Consider the following 17,874-nt stretch of genomic DNA (forward strand, 5'->3'; position numbering starts at 1 on the left):
GAGGTGATCCAAACATGAAGACAGAGATAAAATAGGGCTGCTCTAAGTTCCCTCGTGTCCCCACAGATTGCCCAGTTAGCTCCATTCACCTTGCGTTGTGCTTTTGATATTGTTGGGATGCGTTTAAAGGGAGTGGCGTGGGGGGGATTATCAGTCACCATATCACAGGGTCAGGGTCTTGCACCGTGGGCACGATCCATCTGAATCTGGCAGCTGGCCGGCGGAGGAAGCAGCTGAGGTAGAACCACGAGGGAAAAGGAGAAAAGAGATGGCAAGATGGATCAGTCATAGAGGAAATCCAAGGAGAGGATGTTGGAGACAAAGATTTTTGTAGTCAGACTAAAGTCAAGGTCTGCGTAGGTGGGTTGAACCGACTACTCCAACAAGGCAGCGGTTTTCAAATCATGAACACACCGTCCTTGACTGGAGCTTTTCATCTAAAATATTAACTCTGCAGAGATTTCGTCTTGATATACGTAGACGCCGGTCTTCAGTCAGAGTCTTCAGAAGCTCGTATCAGGATGACGTTCATGTTCTCTTTGGGACGCCAGGTGATTTATCTCCACATGCACAGAATTTGAATTGTGAATTTTCTTTAAACCACGTAGGGTCAAAATTATACAAATATATACATACATACAGCTCTGCTCAAAACAAACCCTTCCCTCTTTCCTTCTTCCTCGTCTTTATTTGCTTTCTTCCTTTTTCCTTTTTTCCTTTTCTATGTATTTATATCTTTCTTTGTCCTTTGCTTTCTTTTTCTTGTATATTAAAAGATAAAACCTACATTTTTAAATTGCATTTGTTTCCTTTTATCATTTTAGAGTTCGCCCCCATTATGCTACAACATGTTGTACCAATGCTACAGCCAGCTGAAGCGGTCGATGTAAGGCTTTGAAACTCAGCAATGTCATGCAAGCTGTCGAGCATGGTGGTGGCAGCATCATGTTGTGCTTCTGCTTCGCCGATGGTCGTAAAGATGCACTGCACAAGATGATGGAGTAACTTTTTAACTTGACCTCCGTGACAGAGCTTGATTGTTGAAACTTTAACTTTGCTACTAAAAGCGTGTTATTTCTATCCAGCTTGCTCAGAAACATTTACCCCAATGTTAGTGAAGTTATATGTATAAATTTAAGGTTATCTATCGTTTTGATCCCGTTTGGATTTTATGTTGAGATTTTGGGTGAAATGCTGTTGAAGCAGTGCTACAGTTTCACCCTAAAACAGACAAGTTCAACTGTTTGGAGAAGACAAATGAGCCCCCAAGGAGGTCTCAACATTATCATTGGATCAATTACAGCTTTCACACGCTGTAACAACAGAACTTAATTGTATTTCTGCCACAACATTACACATTTCAAAGGATTTCCTGATAGAAAAATGGAAACCATTTGGAAATCTGATAGCAATTTACCACATGACACATGAGCGAGATGGGACCGTGATAGCTCCCATCCTATCGTCGCAGCAGGTGCTTTTAAAGCAATTATTAGGCAGACAAATGCCACCAGACCCAATTAGCTTCCTGCTGCGTGCTTCACGTCAATGGATCCGTTCACAGCAAAGCAACATATAACCACACTAGGAAAACAGGAGCAGCGTCGGGAGCATTTTCTTTTTTTTCTCGTCTGAGGCTGAAATCCTTTTCTTTCTCAAACAGAAAGCCTCACGGCACCGCCCCCCCGAAAGACCCTGAGAGGCCTGCTTCAGGGAGGTCAGGGGAGGCAATGGGGGGCAAGAGGTTGGTGTGGGAGTTGGGTAAATAAGTCAGCACAGCAAATAAACTCCTCTGATGTGCGGTTGTCAGGGTCTTTCATGTGGAGGATACACTGGAGGGCATAGCTTAGCCTAGCTTTAAGGATGTTATTACACATGCCGGCTGATCAAGAGCGATGTGTGAGAAACGGCCTTGTCACTCCGTCTTAAATCACATCAACGCGGGCGGAGAAAGAAATGAAAATACAGGAAAAATCTACAACGGAACAGCAGGGAGCGAAAGAATGAAGCTCATAAAGGAAAGCAAATAAAAGTTGACACTGTGCTTTGGGGGAAAAAAAAAAGAAAGACCAGATACAGTTTTAAAATAGCTCTGTCATGAGAAAAAACCACTAATGTAAAAAAAAAAATGAATATAAAGGGTATTAAAAGGTTGTAAGTGAGTGTAGATCTCTGAAGGTTTGCTCTGCTTTCAGTTTTCTTAAATGGGGTTCTATGAAACTATTAGATTTCAGTATCTTATCTGTAGCAAGATAGCAGTTTGGATAAATGTGTACGACACAGACAGTTTGTAACAACTCTGTGTGCAGCAATAAGTAAGGGAGGGGCGGTACTGCGTTACTCTTTGCTCCGTACAGTGAGCGAAAACCCCGGTCACGCTTGAATTTTCTCTGGCTTCTCTTCAGGAAGGACGTGAAACCGTGGAAACGATATGATGGAAAATGTTTGGCAAAAAAAAAAGGCTCTTGGTTTGAAAAATGTCATTTATTTATCTTGGTTGAGCTGAGCAGATTTTAAGAGTGCATGTAAGGTACCAAGTTCTCATAACCTCTCCACAGAACCCATCCATCACACCAAAAATCCAGGCATATATGAAATATGTATCTATACATTTTTAATACAGAAATCTAAATCTCACCCACGTTCTCTTTAGGATTCAGTTTATATGAGTTGGTCATAGTGCTTGTCTTACTATATTAATGTGTCTCCATGAGTAAGTCAGCTTAAAAAGACCCTTTGCAGCTTTGCAACCCCCCCCCCCCAGTCCTACATATGATGTTTTAAGAAAAAAAGGGAAATCAGAGTGTGGAATGTAATTATTGCATTCTTTAACTTCTGAAGTCTGTAGGAAATGAAAAAAAAAAAAGTCCAGCCTCACAAAAGTGATTTTGCTGTGCCTGGCTGGGCGTGATACTGATTACAACGCAGTGCAGTGCCGCTCGCTTTCTGTTTCCTTTTATTTGTGCCTTTTCTCTCCTTGCTTCTGCTTGGGCTAAGTACAGAGGATTTGGCCTTAATAGATTCGGTGGCGGGTTTTTTTGCTGCTGTTGACGTTGTGCGTTAGGTCAACATACGCAGCTCTGTTTCCTTTAAGATCGATTTTGGTCTGCGCGTATGAGTCTAAAACAGAAAAAAAAAAAAACGCCCCGCCTCATTTATGAATCGCCTTTAGCTACACTGCGTAGAGTTTCACAGCTTGGACAAAAGAGCAGCATAAAGTTGTACCTCTGAAAATGTAACGCGTGACGTCACTGCTGGAGCGTTTCGATTGCTTGGCTTTGTTTCAGGTCCTCTCTACTACTGCCGCATGTGAGCAAAGATAGAAATGCCCATTAGCTGCGAAGCTGACGTTATAAACTCATGGCTTCGAGACCCTCATAACTATTCACCCCGCGTTTATCCCTATAATAAGTTTATTGCTGTATGGCTGCAATATGAGATAAATATAACTGATTCTTTTGTTCTTTTTTCTTACTCTCTCTGTGTAATACTGCTTGTCTAAAAAAAAAAAAGAAAAAAAAAGAGCAGAATACCAAACCGGCACGCTGAAATTAGAGCGGCGGCCAGCCTTTATGTGGATTATAAACACGCCACCCTCATTCTTTTTCACGTTTCTGATAAGAATCACTGGGAAGGAGAGAGTAGAGACAGTTCAACAGCTTCTTTCTTTTTCTCCCTCCCTACCTCCTCTTTTTCTAATTAACATGGCGCATGTTGTCAGGCTTTGTTTAATAATGCATGATTGCTATCAGCACCGAAATCCTTTGAATGTGGCACTAGTGAATGGGAACACAACAATACCACCAGGGGCTCAGGAAGAAAGACGAGATTGTTTATTTTTTTTTTTCCTTTTCCTTTTTTCTAATGTAATAAATCTTCAATGGAAAGCGTCGGAGTCACCGAGTATATGAATGTGAACGTGTTGCATCCAATAGTTCAGTGTGTGGAACAAACTGAAGCAACCTCAGTAGGACTTGTACACTGAAAAAAAAAGTTTCCAATTCCGAACCAGAGTCGATTCATAAGAATGGTCCTTTCATAAGGTCGCTCATGGAAACCAGCGACTAATTAAACTCCTACTATTGCCTCTCCATATCCTTATCTTTAATGTTACTCCTCATGTTACAAACAAAATCGTAAGCATATCTTATTTGGATTTTATGTGACCAATGAACTGGAAGGAACTAGAAAGACTGCATCAGAAAACTGATGTCATGATTGCATCAACTGCCACTGTCCATTCTCAGTAAAGTTGGGTCTGCTACTATATTTTAATACTTTATTTTCATTTTGACTTCGCTTAACGTATGAATAAATAAATAAACTGTGACTTTTCAAAATATAACTGTTGGGTTTAGCCCTGGGTCGACGTATATTTGGTTGTAACATCGCCTGTAATGTCAGAAATGGAGTTCCAGAGGCGGTCTGATGCTCTCATGACGCAGGCAAACCTGAACACAAATATGCTGAAGTTTGAAAAAGCAGAACTTATTGCTTGAGCTTGAGCTGTTCTCCTCATTCACTGGAAGTTTTGACGTTCACTAGGTACAATATGGACTTGGAGGTGTGTGTGTGTGCGTGTGTGTGTGTTGACCTTCCTTCTCATTTGCTTCAAAAATTATCCAGCTAAGGTAGTTCAGGTATCTGATTAGTATTCTCCTCTGTTTGGAGGTTTTCTAGGCACATGTCACAGACCTTCCTGAAGGCTGTACACATCCCTTAGTCTAAGAAGACCTTCGTCCCTTCTGGAACGGGCTAGAAAGTTCCACTGGGTTGAAGGATGTCTGTATTTCCCTCTAGTAACCTGGTGTGGTCACTAAGCACCACATCAGGCTGAATTGCTTACTGCTGCTTTTAGCTGAGTTTATAAACACAGTTTGTGACTGGTTTTATAGGCACTGTTGGGTATTTTACAATCCACATCTGTTTCTTTCTTCTTTTTTTTTTTCTTTTTTGTTTTAAATCCCGATTGAAACGGTGTGAGTAATTCAGAATGAGCTGTTTCATAGTTGCCATTGAACTAGTTAGCAACAGTCCCGGTTCTTGATTGAAGATGCCTCGGTGGAGGAATGTTTCACGTGGAATAACTGGAGGAAAAAGTCTCACTTGGACATGCTCACCCATGTGTCTTTATTTAAAAAGGTGCAAATTACGCCACAAGCATGATTCCGTATTTAGGCGACAGTCATTTGACAAGGTGCTGGCTTTCTGGCTGGTGTCTTATCACACCTTAGCACATTATGAAGGAAAGTGCCTGAAAGCTTAAACGGCAAACCAGCACCAGTCCTCGCAGCTATGATTTTTGTGTGATACGGTCTGTGGGTTGAGATTCTCCTCATATTTTCTCACATGGCACAGCCTTTTAGTTTGTCTCCCTGCTTGTTACACAACACGCAGATGGTTGAGTTAGCCTCCATCAGCGAGTTTGCGCACACGCGCGTGTGTGTGTGTGGCATCGGGAGTGTGTGCGCTGAGTGCTGCAAATTCTAACCTAATGTCATGTTGTTCTGTAGATTCACACTTCATCAATTAAATCAAAGGCAATCACTTAGCTTTGGAGGAGCAGGGCAGTGAGACGATAACCCAAGGAGAGGGACAGCTGCAGCGTAGATGGATCGGACTGCAGCGTTGTCCGCTCTGACCGCTCAGGAGGGGGTTTCATTACTGTTGATTTGAATCCAGTTCACACAGCTGTGAAAAGTCATCCCAGTGTCTCTCAGAAGTGTGTTTACATAAAATGCTTTGCATGTGTATCCACAGCTCTTTTATTTTGTCACATTGGAACACAAAGCTTTATTGTTTTATAGGTTCTACTTGAAAGAAACACACAGATAGTTTGACATATCTGCTATTTAGTAGGGCCCTGAACTCATTGAACACTCCATCCAAACTGCTGTGGGGTTGCATCTCATCAGCAGTAGGAAAGCTGTTGATGGTAATCAGACGGAAAAGAAAGAAAGACCTGCAGTAAAAAAGTCAAAAGGTCAGGATTCCTTCTTGCTATACATGGGCCACCTGCTCTACCTCTATGCCAGGGGTATCAAGGTCCAGTCCTTTAGTGCCGGTGTCCTGCAACTTTTGGATGTGACCCAAGCCCAACACATCTTCATCATCTTCATGCAGCCAAGTTCCACAGCATCTTGGTGTCGGCCTAACAGTTGCAGGACATCGCAGAAAACATGAAGACTGGAGTTTGGCACCTGTGCCACATGCTGCTGCAGAAGAAGACACTCCTGGAAGAAGACATGCTAAGAAACTGCAAGTGACTTAAGACTGTGGTGGAGTTTAATGTTTAAGCAGGGCATTGACCTGAAATATCGTAGCTGCAACAGAATGATTTAGATCCAACTCAAGGTGTCATGCAACATTTAGATGCGTCTCTTGTCCAACACCTGAATCAAATGGTTAAACTGCCTCCTCAGCAGCCAGTTAAGTTCTGCAGGGTTCTACTGATTATGTAATTATTTGATACAAGTGTGTTTCAACTCACCGTTTCAAAACACCGGTTTGATGCCTGTGGTTCAGCTCAAAGCCTTTTCAGCTCTTAGAAGGGCCAAATCCAATCAAAATAAGATAAATGACCGCACAACGATGCGATATTTATCTTGTGTGAAATTGGCAAAGTTTGCGTTTTAAATGTGGAAAACCTTGAAAACCCTCAAGGGATGTGAAAACTTTTGGAAGATGCTATAGGTATGCGTAGATTGTGTGCTGTTCGCAACGTGAGTGAAAGCAGAGATTGCATTTTATAGATCCCCCCGTTGTTGGCCCCTCACCACACACAGACGCACACACACATACACACATTTTCACTGTTCACCTTCCAGCTCTCATGCAGGTAGCAGTATCTGTCCTCCACCCAGCCCCCCCCCACACACACACACACACACCCCTCCAAACACAAACACAAATCGACTGTGACAGGTGCGCTATCTCCCAGTCATTCCGCCATTTACAGCCCACAGGACTGAAGGAGGGGAAAGCCTGAAGTGGGAGAGAGGATGATTGGTAACAGGGAAATTAGGCACTTTGTCATCATCGCGCGTTGGGGATTTGACTTCAGGCTGTTTATGTCTTCCTCTTCTGCGGTGGTCAGATCTGCCGATACGCGGCCGGCCAACTCAATGCCATCGCAAAACTTTTCAGGAGATCTGACGAAGGCCTCCTGGCAGTAACAGCTGAAACGACACCTTCTTATAAGAACAACAACGCAGGCGGGCTTCGCAGTTACTAACCCCCTCTCAGCCACCCCCGCGACTACAGTGTGACGCTCAGATTAGCCGGGAGCCGTGTTATGAGCTGAAGCCTACCGCAAAGCATCCATCACTGAGGATCAAGCTCAGGCTTAAGCAAATGGATGACAAGGGATAGGAGGCAGGCGGCAGCTAATACCAGTTCACTGTATCGCATTGATTTTCCCTGCCGCGCAGCACCCCGTCGATAACAGGCTGCAACATGAAAGGAAAACGGCCCGGCCACTCTGTCTTAAAGATTTTATTTGGTGTTTGTGCTGCTGCAGATGAAAGGGAAAATCTGTGTGTATGTGTGTGTGTGTGTGCGGGAATTAGAGCTAATAAAGCGTGTTATTTAAGGGGAAATATGATGTGAAAGAAGCTACGATTTGCTGCAGAGCAACTTAATATAATTAAAAAAGCATTAATGTCTCGTTTCTGTAATTTCTGCTAAATATTTAGATTGGAGATGATTTCTCGGGCTGTTATTTATTAGCAGCCGGGTTCCCTCTGTGATCTAAATGCTCTTTAATTATGCAGCTTGTTTGATTGGCGCTCGTGACCTAAGCCGTGAAGACAAAAATCAAGTCGACTCGCCCTTTTATCTGTGGGATTTTTCCCTTCGCTTGCTCTCGCTATCTCGCTCTCTCATGCACATATGCATCTGTGTGAAGTGACTATTCCATTTAGAGAACTGTCAGAATATACCCTGTGAGCACATCAGGCTGTTCCTATCCTCTGTCAGCTCCAGTCGAGGCTGTGTGGGGGTATGTCAGAAATGTGCAGGGATAGATAAAACCTGTGGAGCCAAACAGCTTTGTTTCATTCATTCTCTCTCTCTCTCTCCCTCTTCTCTTCCCTCCCTTCTCCGTCTTCGTCCTCCGTCCTCCCCTTCCCTCGCCTTGCGCAGGCTGTGAATACCCTGCATCTGAGAAATCAGACCAGACTGACTCACAGGGCTCTGTGAGCCAGTGCCACTGAGGCTGCCAAAGCATGCTGGTGCCAAGCTGTCCCACCATGCACAGAGCCAGACCCACGCTGCTGCTGCTGCCGCCGCTGCTGCTGCTGATCCAGGGTCTGCTCCTCCACCTCGCCGACGCTCAAAGTAAGTGGACCATACGTTTTGACTTGTGGGATGGGGATGGGGCAGGGGGGGCCCCAAAGGAGTCATCCCGCTGAGTCGGAGAAAGGTTTGGATGTTCTGTTTTGAAATGTCCTCAAACACACAAAAATGACACAAAACACATACAACTTGTTTGTAAAACTTGAAACAAACACTCTGAAGCGGTATTACAGGGAAGAAACTTTGGGATCTTCTTAGAACTTCCAAAGAAACATTAAATTCATGTAAGGTTTGGTGATTTGCATTGAAAGCACTCATGCCCCTTCACACCATGGTCATGTGTCCCATAATGAGGAAAATAAAACAAGTTTTAAGACATTTTTGTACTTAAGTATACACACTTTTTCAGCTCAGGCACATTTGAGTCCACTGATCCTCATTGAAGTTCTCCTACAACTTGACCGGAGTCTACATTTTGTAAATACGGCTAATTGGCCATCATTTGTACTGGAACAGACTGGTCTACATAAGGTTTCACCAGTGAGCAACAGAGCAGAACCAAAACAATGAAGCCAGATCAGTTATCTCTGGAACTGTCAAAGAGCGCGGGATAGAAAGAAAACCTTCAGCAGCACTGGACATCCTAAAAACTGCTACGGTGTCCATTATTCTGAAATGTGGAACCACCAGAACTCTCACTGCTCTAACAGACTTTCTCTCTGGGTACAGTACCCAGAGAGAAGCCACTCAGAGAAGCCACTCCTCGCTACAAGACACGTCACATTATGCTTGAATAATTTAAAAACAAAATTAACCTGGAGAAACAAAATTCTCTGGTTGAATGAAGCTCAAAGTACCATATTTGGTGGAAAAGGCACTCTTAGTTACCTGCTTAACCCCATCCCTACAGTAAAACATGGTGGTGGCAGCACCATGATGTAGGAATGTTTTTCTGCTGCAGGGAATGGGTGACTAGTCTGTGTAGAGGGTGAGATGGCAACTGTCAAATACAAGAAAATCACAAATGAGTCATTTTGTTGAAGTCTTATAGCGTCCTTGAATTTGCAAAAAAAGAAAAAAATCTGCACCACAGAAACAATCAACAAGGACACACACATCCTCATTTGTTGTTGCTTTTAGTTGATTGAAAACATTTCTACTATTCCTCCATGAACAAACATCGACATAACTGCTGCATGTAATGGATCGACACATTTAAACAAATTCAGATGTGGCAAATTAATTTAATTAAAAATGTTTTTTCAAGGTTTAAAATGGTTTTTAATGCTGATGGTACTATACATTCAAAGTAAGCAAATTTAAACAATTCCTTAGCCGGGATCAGGCCGATTCTTATCGGCAGAATCGGGCATAAGAGTCAGCAACTGACTTATGTATTTATGAAGGAATTCACACCATTTTCTTTTTCTTCCTGGTTTTGTGCAGACAATTTAATTGGTAAGGAAGTGAAATGGGAAATGCAGATAAAAAAAACAAACAAAAAAAACAAATACACTAAAATTCAGAGTCATTATATGACTCTGAATTTTTGAGTATTCTTTTGGACTCAAAAACTTTTTAGACAAGCAAGACTTTTCAGAGACAGAGTTACACTCCAAGATAAAAAAAGGAAATCTGACAGGGAAGTTAGTTAAATAATTGACCAAAAAATTGGTATCATGAAAGATATGGGAGGAAAAAATACCACAGTTCACTGTTCAAAAACATTTTTACAACAAAGTAAACACATGACTTGTGGCAGTTTTCAAGTTAAAGGTACTTATTGAGCTGAACATTATACCTTTTAGGTATTCAACTCCATATAGAGCAACACTGCAAGCAACAGTGAAATTGTTACTTGAATGACTCAATTTGAAAAAAAAAAATCCATCAGGCAAAAATCTCCCCAATGCTTCATTTATGTCCTCTACAGTTACTGCATCCGTTTTACACACTCATGTTTTATAGGAACAGTAATTGCGGTTGTGCAACGTCCTTCTGTTTACATTACATGTGAAGACAGGGGGGTGGTGGGGGGTGAGAGGCACATTTTAGAAAAAGATCACAAATGTCAAAGGGTTGGGATCACAACAAATAAAACAAAAGCAAATGTACCCTGTACTGAATTAGCATCGTATCTCTGGAGCAAGAGGTTGATGCATTGTCCTGACTAATCAAGGACCAACTGGATTATACACAGAAACTTATAAAAATCAAGTAATCAAATGAAATATCCTGTAACCATCTTGAGTTAAGATCCATATTCTAGAAAGAGATGAGTTCTGCTGATGAATTCTTATAAAGAAATTCCAACTGTGTAGACTTTCATATCTCAAGCGCTGAATTCTTGATGTTAAAGGAGAAATAAACCCTTTGGGACATTTGGTGAAAATTCAAGTACTCGATTGATGCATTATTTGATAAAACATTGAGTAGCTGCAGCCCTAAGAGTGGGCAAGATAGTTAAGTGATGAGTTAAAAACCCATCATTTAAAAAGTGATGGGTGGCCCTTTTTTGTTTCCACACGCTTGATTGTCCATGTTTTCTAACACGAGTAGACAGACATTATTACTCTGTGCACATAAAACACATAAAACTCTGATCTGTAGAGAACTTTCTGTGGCAGCGCCTTGAAAGGGCTTTAAACCACGAGGGTAAGACAAAACAGCTGAAACGGTTTACGACCAAGTTCTTTCACACCAGATGTATTTTCAACCGTTTCAACAGCTGAAATGGTTTTCAGCCCATTTCTATAACTAGCCCATCCCTATTATGAAATTGATATTTTAAGTACAGACATTTCAAAAAGCGGTTCATTTACAGGATGGTAAAGGGTATTATTGTAACGTTTTAAAAATCATTTTTTCATCCATCCATCCATTTTCTTACACCCTTGTCCCTCAGTGGGGTTGGGAGGGGTGCTGGTGCCCATCTCCAGCTAGCGTGCCGGGCGAGAGGCGGGATACACCCTGGACAGGTCGCCAGTTTGTCGCAGGGCAACACAGAGACACACACACTCACACCTAGGGGCAATTTGGAGAGGCCAATCAACCTGACAGTCATGTTTTTGGACTGTGGGAGGAAACCGGAGTACCTGGAGAAAACCCACGCATGCACAGGGACAACATGCAAACTCCATGCAGAAAGACTGGGGCCGGGAATCGAACCCAGAACCTTCTTGCTGCAAGGCAACAGCTCTACCAACTGCGCCACTGTGCAGCCCTAAGGATTTTTTTTATATACAAATTTCATATCATCCTTGGTCTAGCTTACACTATATGGCTTGTAGTTCTCATTAAATGTCCTTTAAGCAACAACAATAACAACAAAAAAAAACATCAATATTTCCCACTGACCAAACTGCTCATCTCACTGAAGCTCAAAATATGTTTCTGTCCTTATTTTATAATACCCCCATTTATTTTTTCTCCGTCTTTTTTGTTCGGCCGGTGCCAAGAATATCACAATGAGAAATCTTCTGAATTGAGTTACTCGACATCAGACATCTGCTCAGTGACGTGTGACAACAGTTTTCAAACCTCATTGAGCTTTGGTCCTACACCAAAGATTCCCTCCCCACCACCCCCTCATCCTCCTTCTCTTTCTTTTAACAGGAAGATCCATGAATCATTAGCTCCATAGTGAGATGAATAAAACTTTTATTGCTCCCTTTCGCACTGACTGAAATCCCCCCTCGGTTCAGCCGAATGTCTCCGACTGACTGAAGGGATCATTCACCCAAGGTCATATACAACGGAGCCACGCAAAGTGAAATTGATGGGCGAAATTTTAAACTTTGTGCTTGAGAAATGTTCCCTGCAATCTCTTCAAATGGCCTTTATTTTTCTTCCTCCTTTTCCTACCGCCACATATGTCTCTCAGCAGGAGAGGAAAAGCAGTGTTACAGCGTATTCCTCTTTTTATGTACTGCTCTCCAGATTTATAGGCATGGTTTCGTTTATGGGAACTTTGCAAACAGGGCATTATACATTTATATTGTCACAAGTATTCTCTAACCTATCCAGGTCATTGTATCAAGGTGTTCCAACCACTTTCTTGGACACAGGTGTATAAAATAGCAGATGTAGGCATGCAAAAGATTGTTGTTGGGAGCTCAATGAATTCCAATGTGGTACCAATTGTAAAATACCTCCAGTCATGGGATTTCTTAACAACATCTTTGAAGGAAATGTGAATGACAGCAACTTGGCTACAAAGTGGTAGGCTTGTAGAACCGTAGCATGGGGCTGAGCTTGGATAATCACCAACTTTCTGCAGATTCAGTAGGTACAGACCTTCGTGACCTTCATGTTCGCTGAGGAACATCGCCGAGAACTTTATGGAATGGGATTTTATGGCAGGGCAACTTTATCTAAGCCACACATGGGTATAAGACATGTCGCCACTGGACTCTAGAGTAGTTTCTGGAGTGATGAATAATCTCTCGGCTTCTCTGCCTGGGTTTGCCAGTTAATCAGGAGAATAACTTTTTTTCCAACACTTTGAGGACACCCTCTTTCTGTCGTGATATGTGTCTGAACACAACACAAGGTCCATAAAGACATGAATGAATAAGCTTGGTGTGGAGGAACTTGACTTTCCTCCTTTCCAAGCTGACAAAACACCTTTGAGATGACTTGGAGTGTGAGCTGTGAGCAAAATCTTCTTGCCCAACACCATCGTAGCTTCTGGAAAGCGTTCCCAAAAGAGTAAAAGCTGCCACAGCTGCTAAGGGCTGTCTGACATCATATTAAACTCTACGGATTAGGAATGTGAGGTAACTCATGCCTGTGCGTGAAGGCAAATAAGCAATAACCTTTGACAATATAATGTGTTACAGAGGAAGTTATCCGAAATGTTCATGTTCCGAAGCATAGTTTAAACTAAAATAACAGCTGTCACCATTCAGACATTCCTCCACTGCATTTGAGCCCAACTGTAACAGAGAGCTGCACAACTGTAATAGGTGACACCCCCACAACCCCCGTTAGTCCCCCCCAAAAAAAGAAAACTCGTGGCTAGTTTCCTTCCTCTAGCTGTCTGATCGCCTGCAGCTGCCATTACCCTGACACTCTACTTTAAACAGCTGTGCTGGGCCATCGTTTCCAAGCCAAAACAAACGTCACATGAGGGGAGTCGTGGCAGCGGCTGTCTGTCTGTGACTGAAGGAGTGTCTGGGAGTTGGGCAAGGGGGGATGGGGGGGTTCATCGAGCTGAGGTGTGGAATACGTCTGGCAATACAAAAAAAACCCCGGGGTTTTTAGTCTTTGTTGCCATGCTGCCTGAACGCCCAGGTTTTTCAGCTTCCCTTCATTGTTTTTCTTCCTAATCGCTCTCTTGTCAGTTTTCTCATTTCTTTATTTTCTTCCCCCCCCTTTTCCGCTTCTTTGTTTTTCTCCTTCGTTTTTTCTGCTCGGCTGTTTTGGATGCTCTGCACCAGCCCCCGTTGAGCAGCTCACAGGAGCATTCATTTCCTCAGCTGTTCCGCCGCATAACCATATCCAGCCCAGACGAGTTCAGACTTTTTTTTCCCTTATGTACGAAGGACCTCGATTCACTAAAATTTAACGGTGAAGAGCCTGAAGAGAAAACGCCGCTCTGTGTCCGAACCAGGTCCGTTTGGGTGTGAGTAAACCTGGAGGCCGAGTCTGCCTGCTCAACAGATGGCACGACCATCAGCAATTCTCATCTTTCTGCTCTATTTAAAAAGAAAACGGCATATAAGACCTACTCAGTGAACATTTTAGTGATGAGTCCTACAATTTCTTGCAAAAGTATTCTTACTTGAACTTTTTTTCACTGTTGCAGACATAAGCTTCAATATATCTTATAAGAATTTTATCTGGCACACCAGAGGAAAAAGTATCGTTTTCAAAAAGTGGTTTTCATCTTTATGAAATAAAGACCTAATTAAGACTTTTACATTTGTTTGTAAAATCAGTGACATATTTGGGAATCCGGTGAATTGATCATTTCAAGCCGAACATTTCTAGAAGGTTATTTTTGATTTGCTTTCCCTAATCATCTTTTTCTCTTTGGCCAGTTCTCTATTGCTCTCTACTCCCTTTATTTCCCCTTTGCAATCCTTCTCCTTCTACCCCTCAGTTGTGGCATTTTTAATTTGTGTGGCAAATTGGGCTTGGAGATGGTATGAAAGAGGGCCATAATTGTCTCTGGTGGGCTGAGAGGGCTGAGAGCACAAGAGAGGCAGCATATAATTTATACCTTTCACTGTGAGGCGATGCCAGAAGAAACCATCCGAGATGACAGTGGAGGTATTGAACAATAATAAAGGTGTCAAATTGCATTTTTAGGTAAATCCTGCCTCAGACACCAAACCGTCCATTTGAGGCCATCCTCCGCTGGAACGTGTCAAACGTGGGCCTAATAGCGTTTTAATTGATCACTCACTTTGCTGGTGGATGGCATGGTGAGTCACAGTGAGCCAGCGTGATTCCCTTTAACACGTCAAATGAGTATTGACAGACTCTCCCAGCCTCTCAACATGAAGATGTTAGCCCATCTCTGTCTCTCTCTCTCGCTTTCATGGGCGAACCAGAGCAGAACAAGCACTCCCAACATCAACACCCGCTTAATGTATTAGCAAGCGGTGCTTTAGAGCCAGCAATCAAAGGTGGGCCACATGGGATAAAATCAGCAGATCATCTATTGATGTTCTCTTGATGCGCCGCAGGGTGAAAAAGGCAGAACAGAGAAGTGTGACAGCAGAATTATTTGCATGTTAAAGCCACAATGAGGAATTAAGACAAATCTGTCTCTGTAGTATGTTAGTGCATCGTTCTTTCATAAATGCATACTTATACTTCTCTTTTTTTGGGGGTTAGGGGGAATTGTAGATGTGACAAACCAATTAGTCATATACTCTGTATTGAAACTGCATTGGAAGATACAATGCAGTAGTTTCAATGCAGTCTTGGAGATATATTAAATCACTTGATTCTATCATAATTTTCTGTAAAACAGCAGGTTTGAGGTTTTTACTGCTGAGGCGTACACAGATGTGTGTTAGCGAAAAGTAATCAGACATACAGACATCAGCAATGACCTTGAGGGAGCAATTCAGTCAAAATCTAGACATTATTTTTTTGACAGTAGTGCTAGATGAAGATGCATTCTCATACACTTCCTTGAAATAATCCAGGTGGGAACAAAAATCCGTCAAAGAATATAAACCTCTTTCGAAGAGCAACAGCTTTAAATTACTTGTGCTGAAGGTGTTTCTGCAAGTCATTAAATATTGGGATTTCCTCATATGTTTTCCCCAAATGTGAATGTTAAACCACATTTCACAAGCATTTGATACCTACTGAGAGCTTGTTTGTTGAGTGACACTGCAACAGCAGTCGGCAATAATGAATATTTAATGTTTTGTTCTTTTTTTTTGTTTATTTTACATAAATGCGTAATCTCTGTTTGAGGGGAGAAAAAACAAAACAAAAACACCAAAACCAAAATCGAAATGCCATTTTCTGACCAGTAGATGGCCAAAAGATCATATTAAAGATTATTCTGTCGTGATTGTATTTTTTTTCACTTAATGTTGCTTGCTTTTTTGTGTCAAGAATGAACTTTTTTTTTACCACATGGCCCAGAAGTAAAGTGATCTAGGTTTGTGGTAAATCTCTGTAGACAGCCAAAAACATAAAAATTTAATAAATTGCTCCATTGTTGTCATGTGCACTATATACGTGAACCAATAGCTGACTGATCATTTTGTCAACTGTTTTTTTTTTTTTTTTTTAATATTCAAAATCTTCATATCAGGTATAGATCCTTAGACCACTTTTACTGTATCAACACGATAAATTGTTCCCTCTGTGTGAGCAGTCATGTGAAAAGCAATGAACTTTCTCCAGTACTAACATGTATAAACTGCCAAAGTCCTAGTAATTGCCTCTGCACATACACTCGCTAAACAAATTCACCTTGTAGCATGTCCAAAGGCTAATGATACTCTATTCCCCAGATTACATCGGGTTATAATATGTGTGTTTTATGCATGCCCGGCCTAATATGAATTATTGTAAAATAGTCTCGTATTTGCATATAGGCTCCCGGGCTGTACTAAAATTAACATTTTTACAACAGCTCAAATTAAATCCCTATGCTTAATTTGCCTGCATGCTAATTTGAATTAAATCGAGTCTATTCCATTTGCTCTTCCACTCGTACCCACACAACACAATCATGTACAAACGCACAGTATGTACTCTGAAGAGTTGCATCCTGCGTTTTCTACCCCCTCCCCCTCCTCCTGACACACACGCACGCTGCCTGGCACACATTCCACCGGAAACGCACAAAACACACCAAACCTTACATGTTCGTGCTCTCATATTAAATGACATTAAAAGCGAGAGGGGAACAGGACTCGAGGTTGGATTCAACTTTTAAATCACCGCAATTCCTCAAGTCTGCCGCCCTCGTTCATCATCCTGCCGGACACTGCTCAAGTGGAAATCTCATTGTTGGCTCCACTCGTTCATTTCAAAACGTGTCCTGGTACAGTATATCTTTGAGAACGCGCATCGATATCCGCAAGGGGAGAGCATGCATCAAAAATACATGGTGGTGAAAACACCTTTGCCACTTGTGTAGTGGAGAGCACAAGGGCTAAATTACCGCCTGGTTAGTTGGGTGAAGGCTGACTCTGAGATAAAAACATGTTATCGAGGGTTTGCAAGATTCCACTTGCTTGCAGATTGAACTAAATGAGAAAGAACTCATTATCATTCCGTCTGCTGTAAATTCCTGCACCAACTGCTTGTCAACAACGTACCGTGCAATTACGTCTAAAGGTTGTATTAGCCCCATTATTAACTCAATGAATGCCGACTTCTCCGGCAACTGTGCCCAAGTGTATTATTTAAGGCCATTAGCCCGCACATGTGGACTGCGGTCATTTTCTTTCATGTTGGGACAAAAAAAAATTACACAAAACCCAAGCAATTTCCATCACACCCCCTGACTTTCCCACTCAAGAAAAACAGATAATCACATACGACAGAGGCATGTTGTTCAGGGCCCACATGAAGGCAATTAAATGTTCGCCCTCATTTTCAAAGTGCACTTAAGAAATAACTGGCTTGAAAACAGTGGAGTCATTTATCTGTGTTGTAGCATTCACCGTTCAGCGTGGGAATATTGACAAAGTAAAAGTGCTTGAATCGAATTTGCAAATCCATTTCGGCGGTCGTCAACAAACCTCAAAAATGCCCTTTTCAAAAGCCACGATCCACAAGATGTTCAAGAAACACAAGAAGTAACCAACCTCACGAAGTTTGAGGGGAACCTCTTCGCCCCCTCAAAATATAAATCCAGTCAAATATATTTTGCTCCAAGATAGTGAGCCAAGAGTTGCTAATTAAATGCACTTAAACAAATCAGCAAGGACATTTTATTGTTTTAAGCAACAGTTTAAGCCAACTAATGACAGACTGGCCAGACAGTAGTAGAGCAACAATGTAATTACTCATCAATCTAAAATTGGTCATAAAAACATTTTCAGTCATGAAATTACATATGAAGCCTTCTATCTATTTACAATATCTTTGTTA

At 41.9% G+C, this 17,874-nt stretch overlaps 1 protein-coding gene across 49 annotated transcripts in view; it reads left to right on the forward strand.

Moving 5' to 3' along the window:
- Positions 1–17,874, forward strand: part of LOC103480676 (protein tyrosine phosphatase receptor type D) — a 455,017-nt gene that overhangs the window by 322,003 nt on the left and 115,140 nt on the right. For all 49 annotated transcript variants that reach the window (XM_008435747.3, XM_008435746.3, XM_008435752.3 and 46 more), the window contains one exon: positions 8,143–8,337. In XM_008435747.3, coding sequence (XP_008433969.1) covers positions 8,226–8,337 — 112 coding nt within the window. In that variant the 5' untranslated portion in view covers positions 8,143–8,225. The remainder of the gene's footprint in view (positions 1–8,142; positions 8,338–17,874) is intronic.

The sequence above is a fragment of the Poecilia reticulata genome, chromosome 18 (genome assembly GCF_904066995.2).
Source record: "Poecilia reticulata chromosome 18, P_reticulata-male-v2, whole genome shotgun sequence".
Classification (NCBI taxonomy): Eukaryota; Metazoa; Chordata; class Actinopteri; order Cyprinodontiformes; family Poeciliidae; genus Poecilia; species Poecilia reticulata.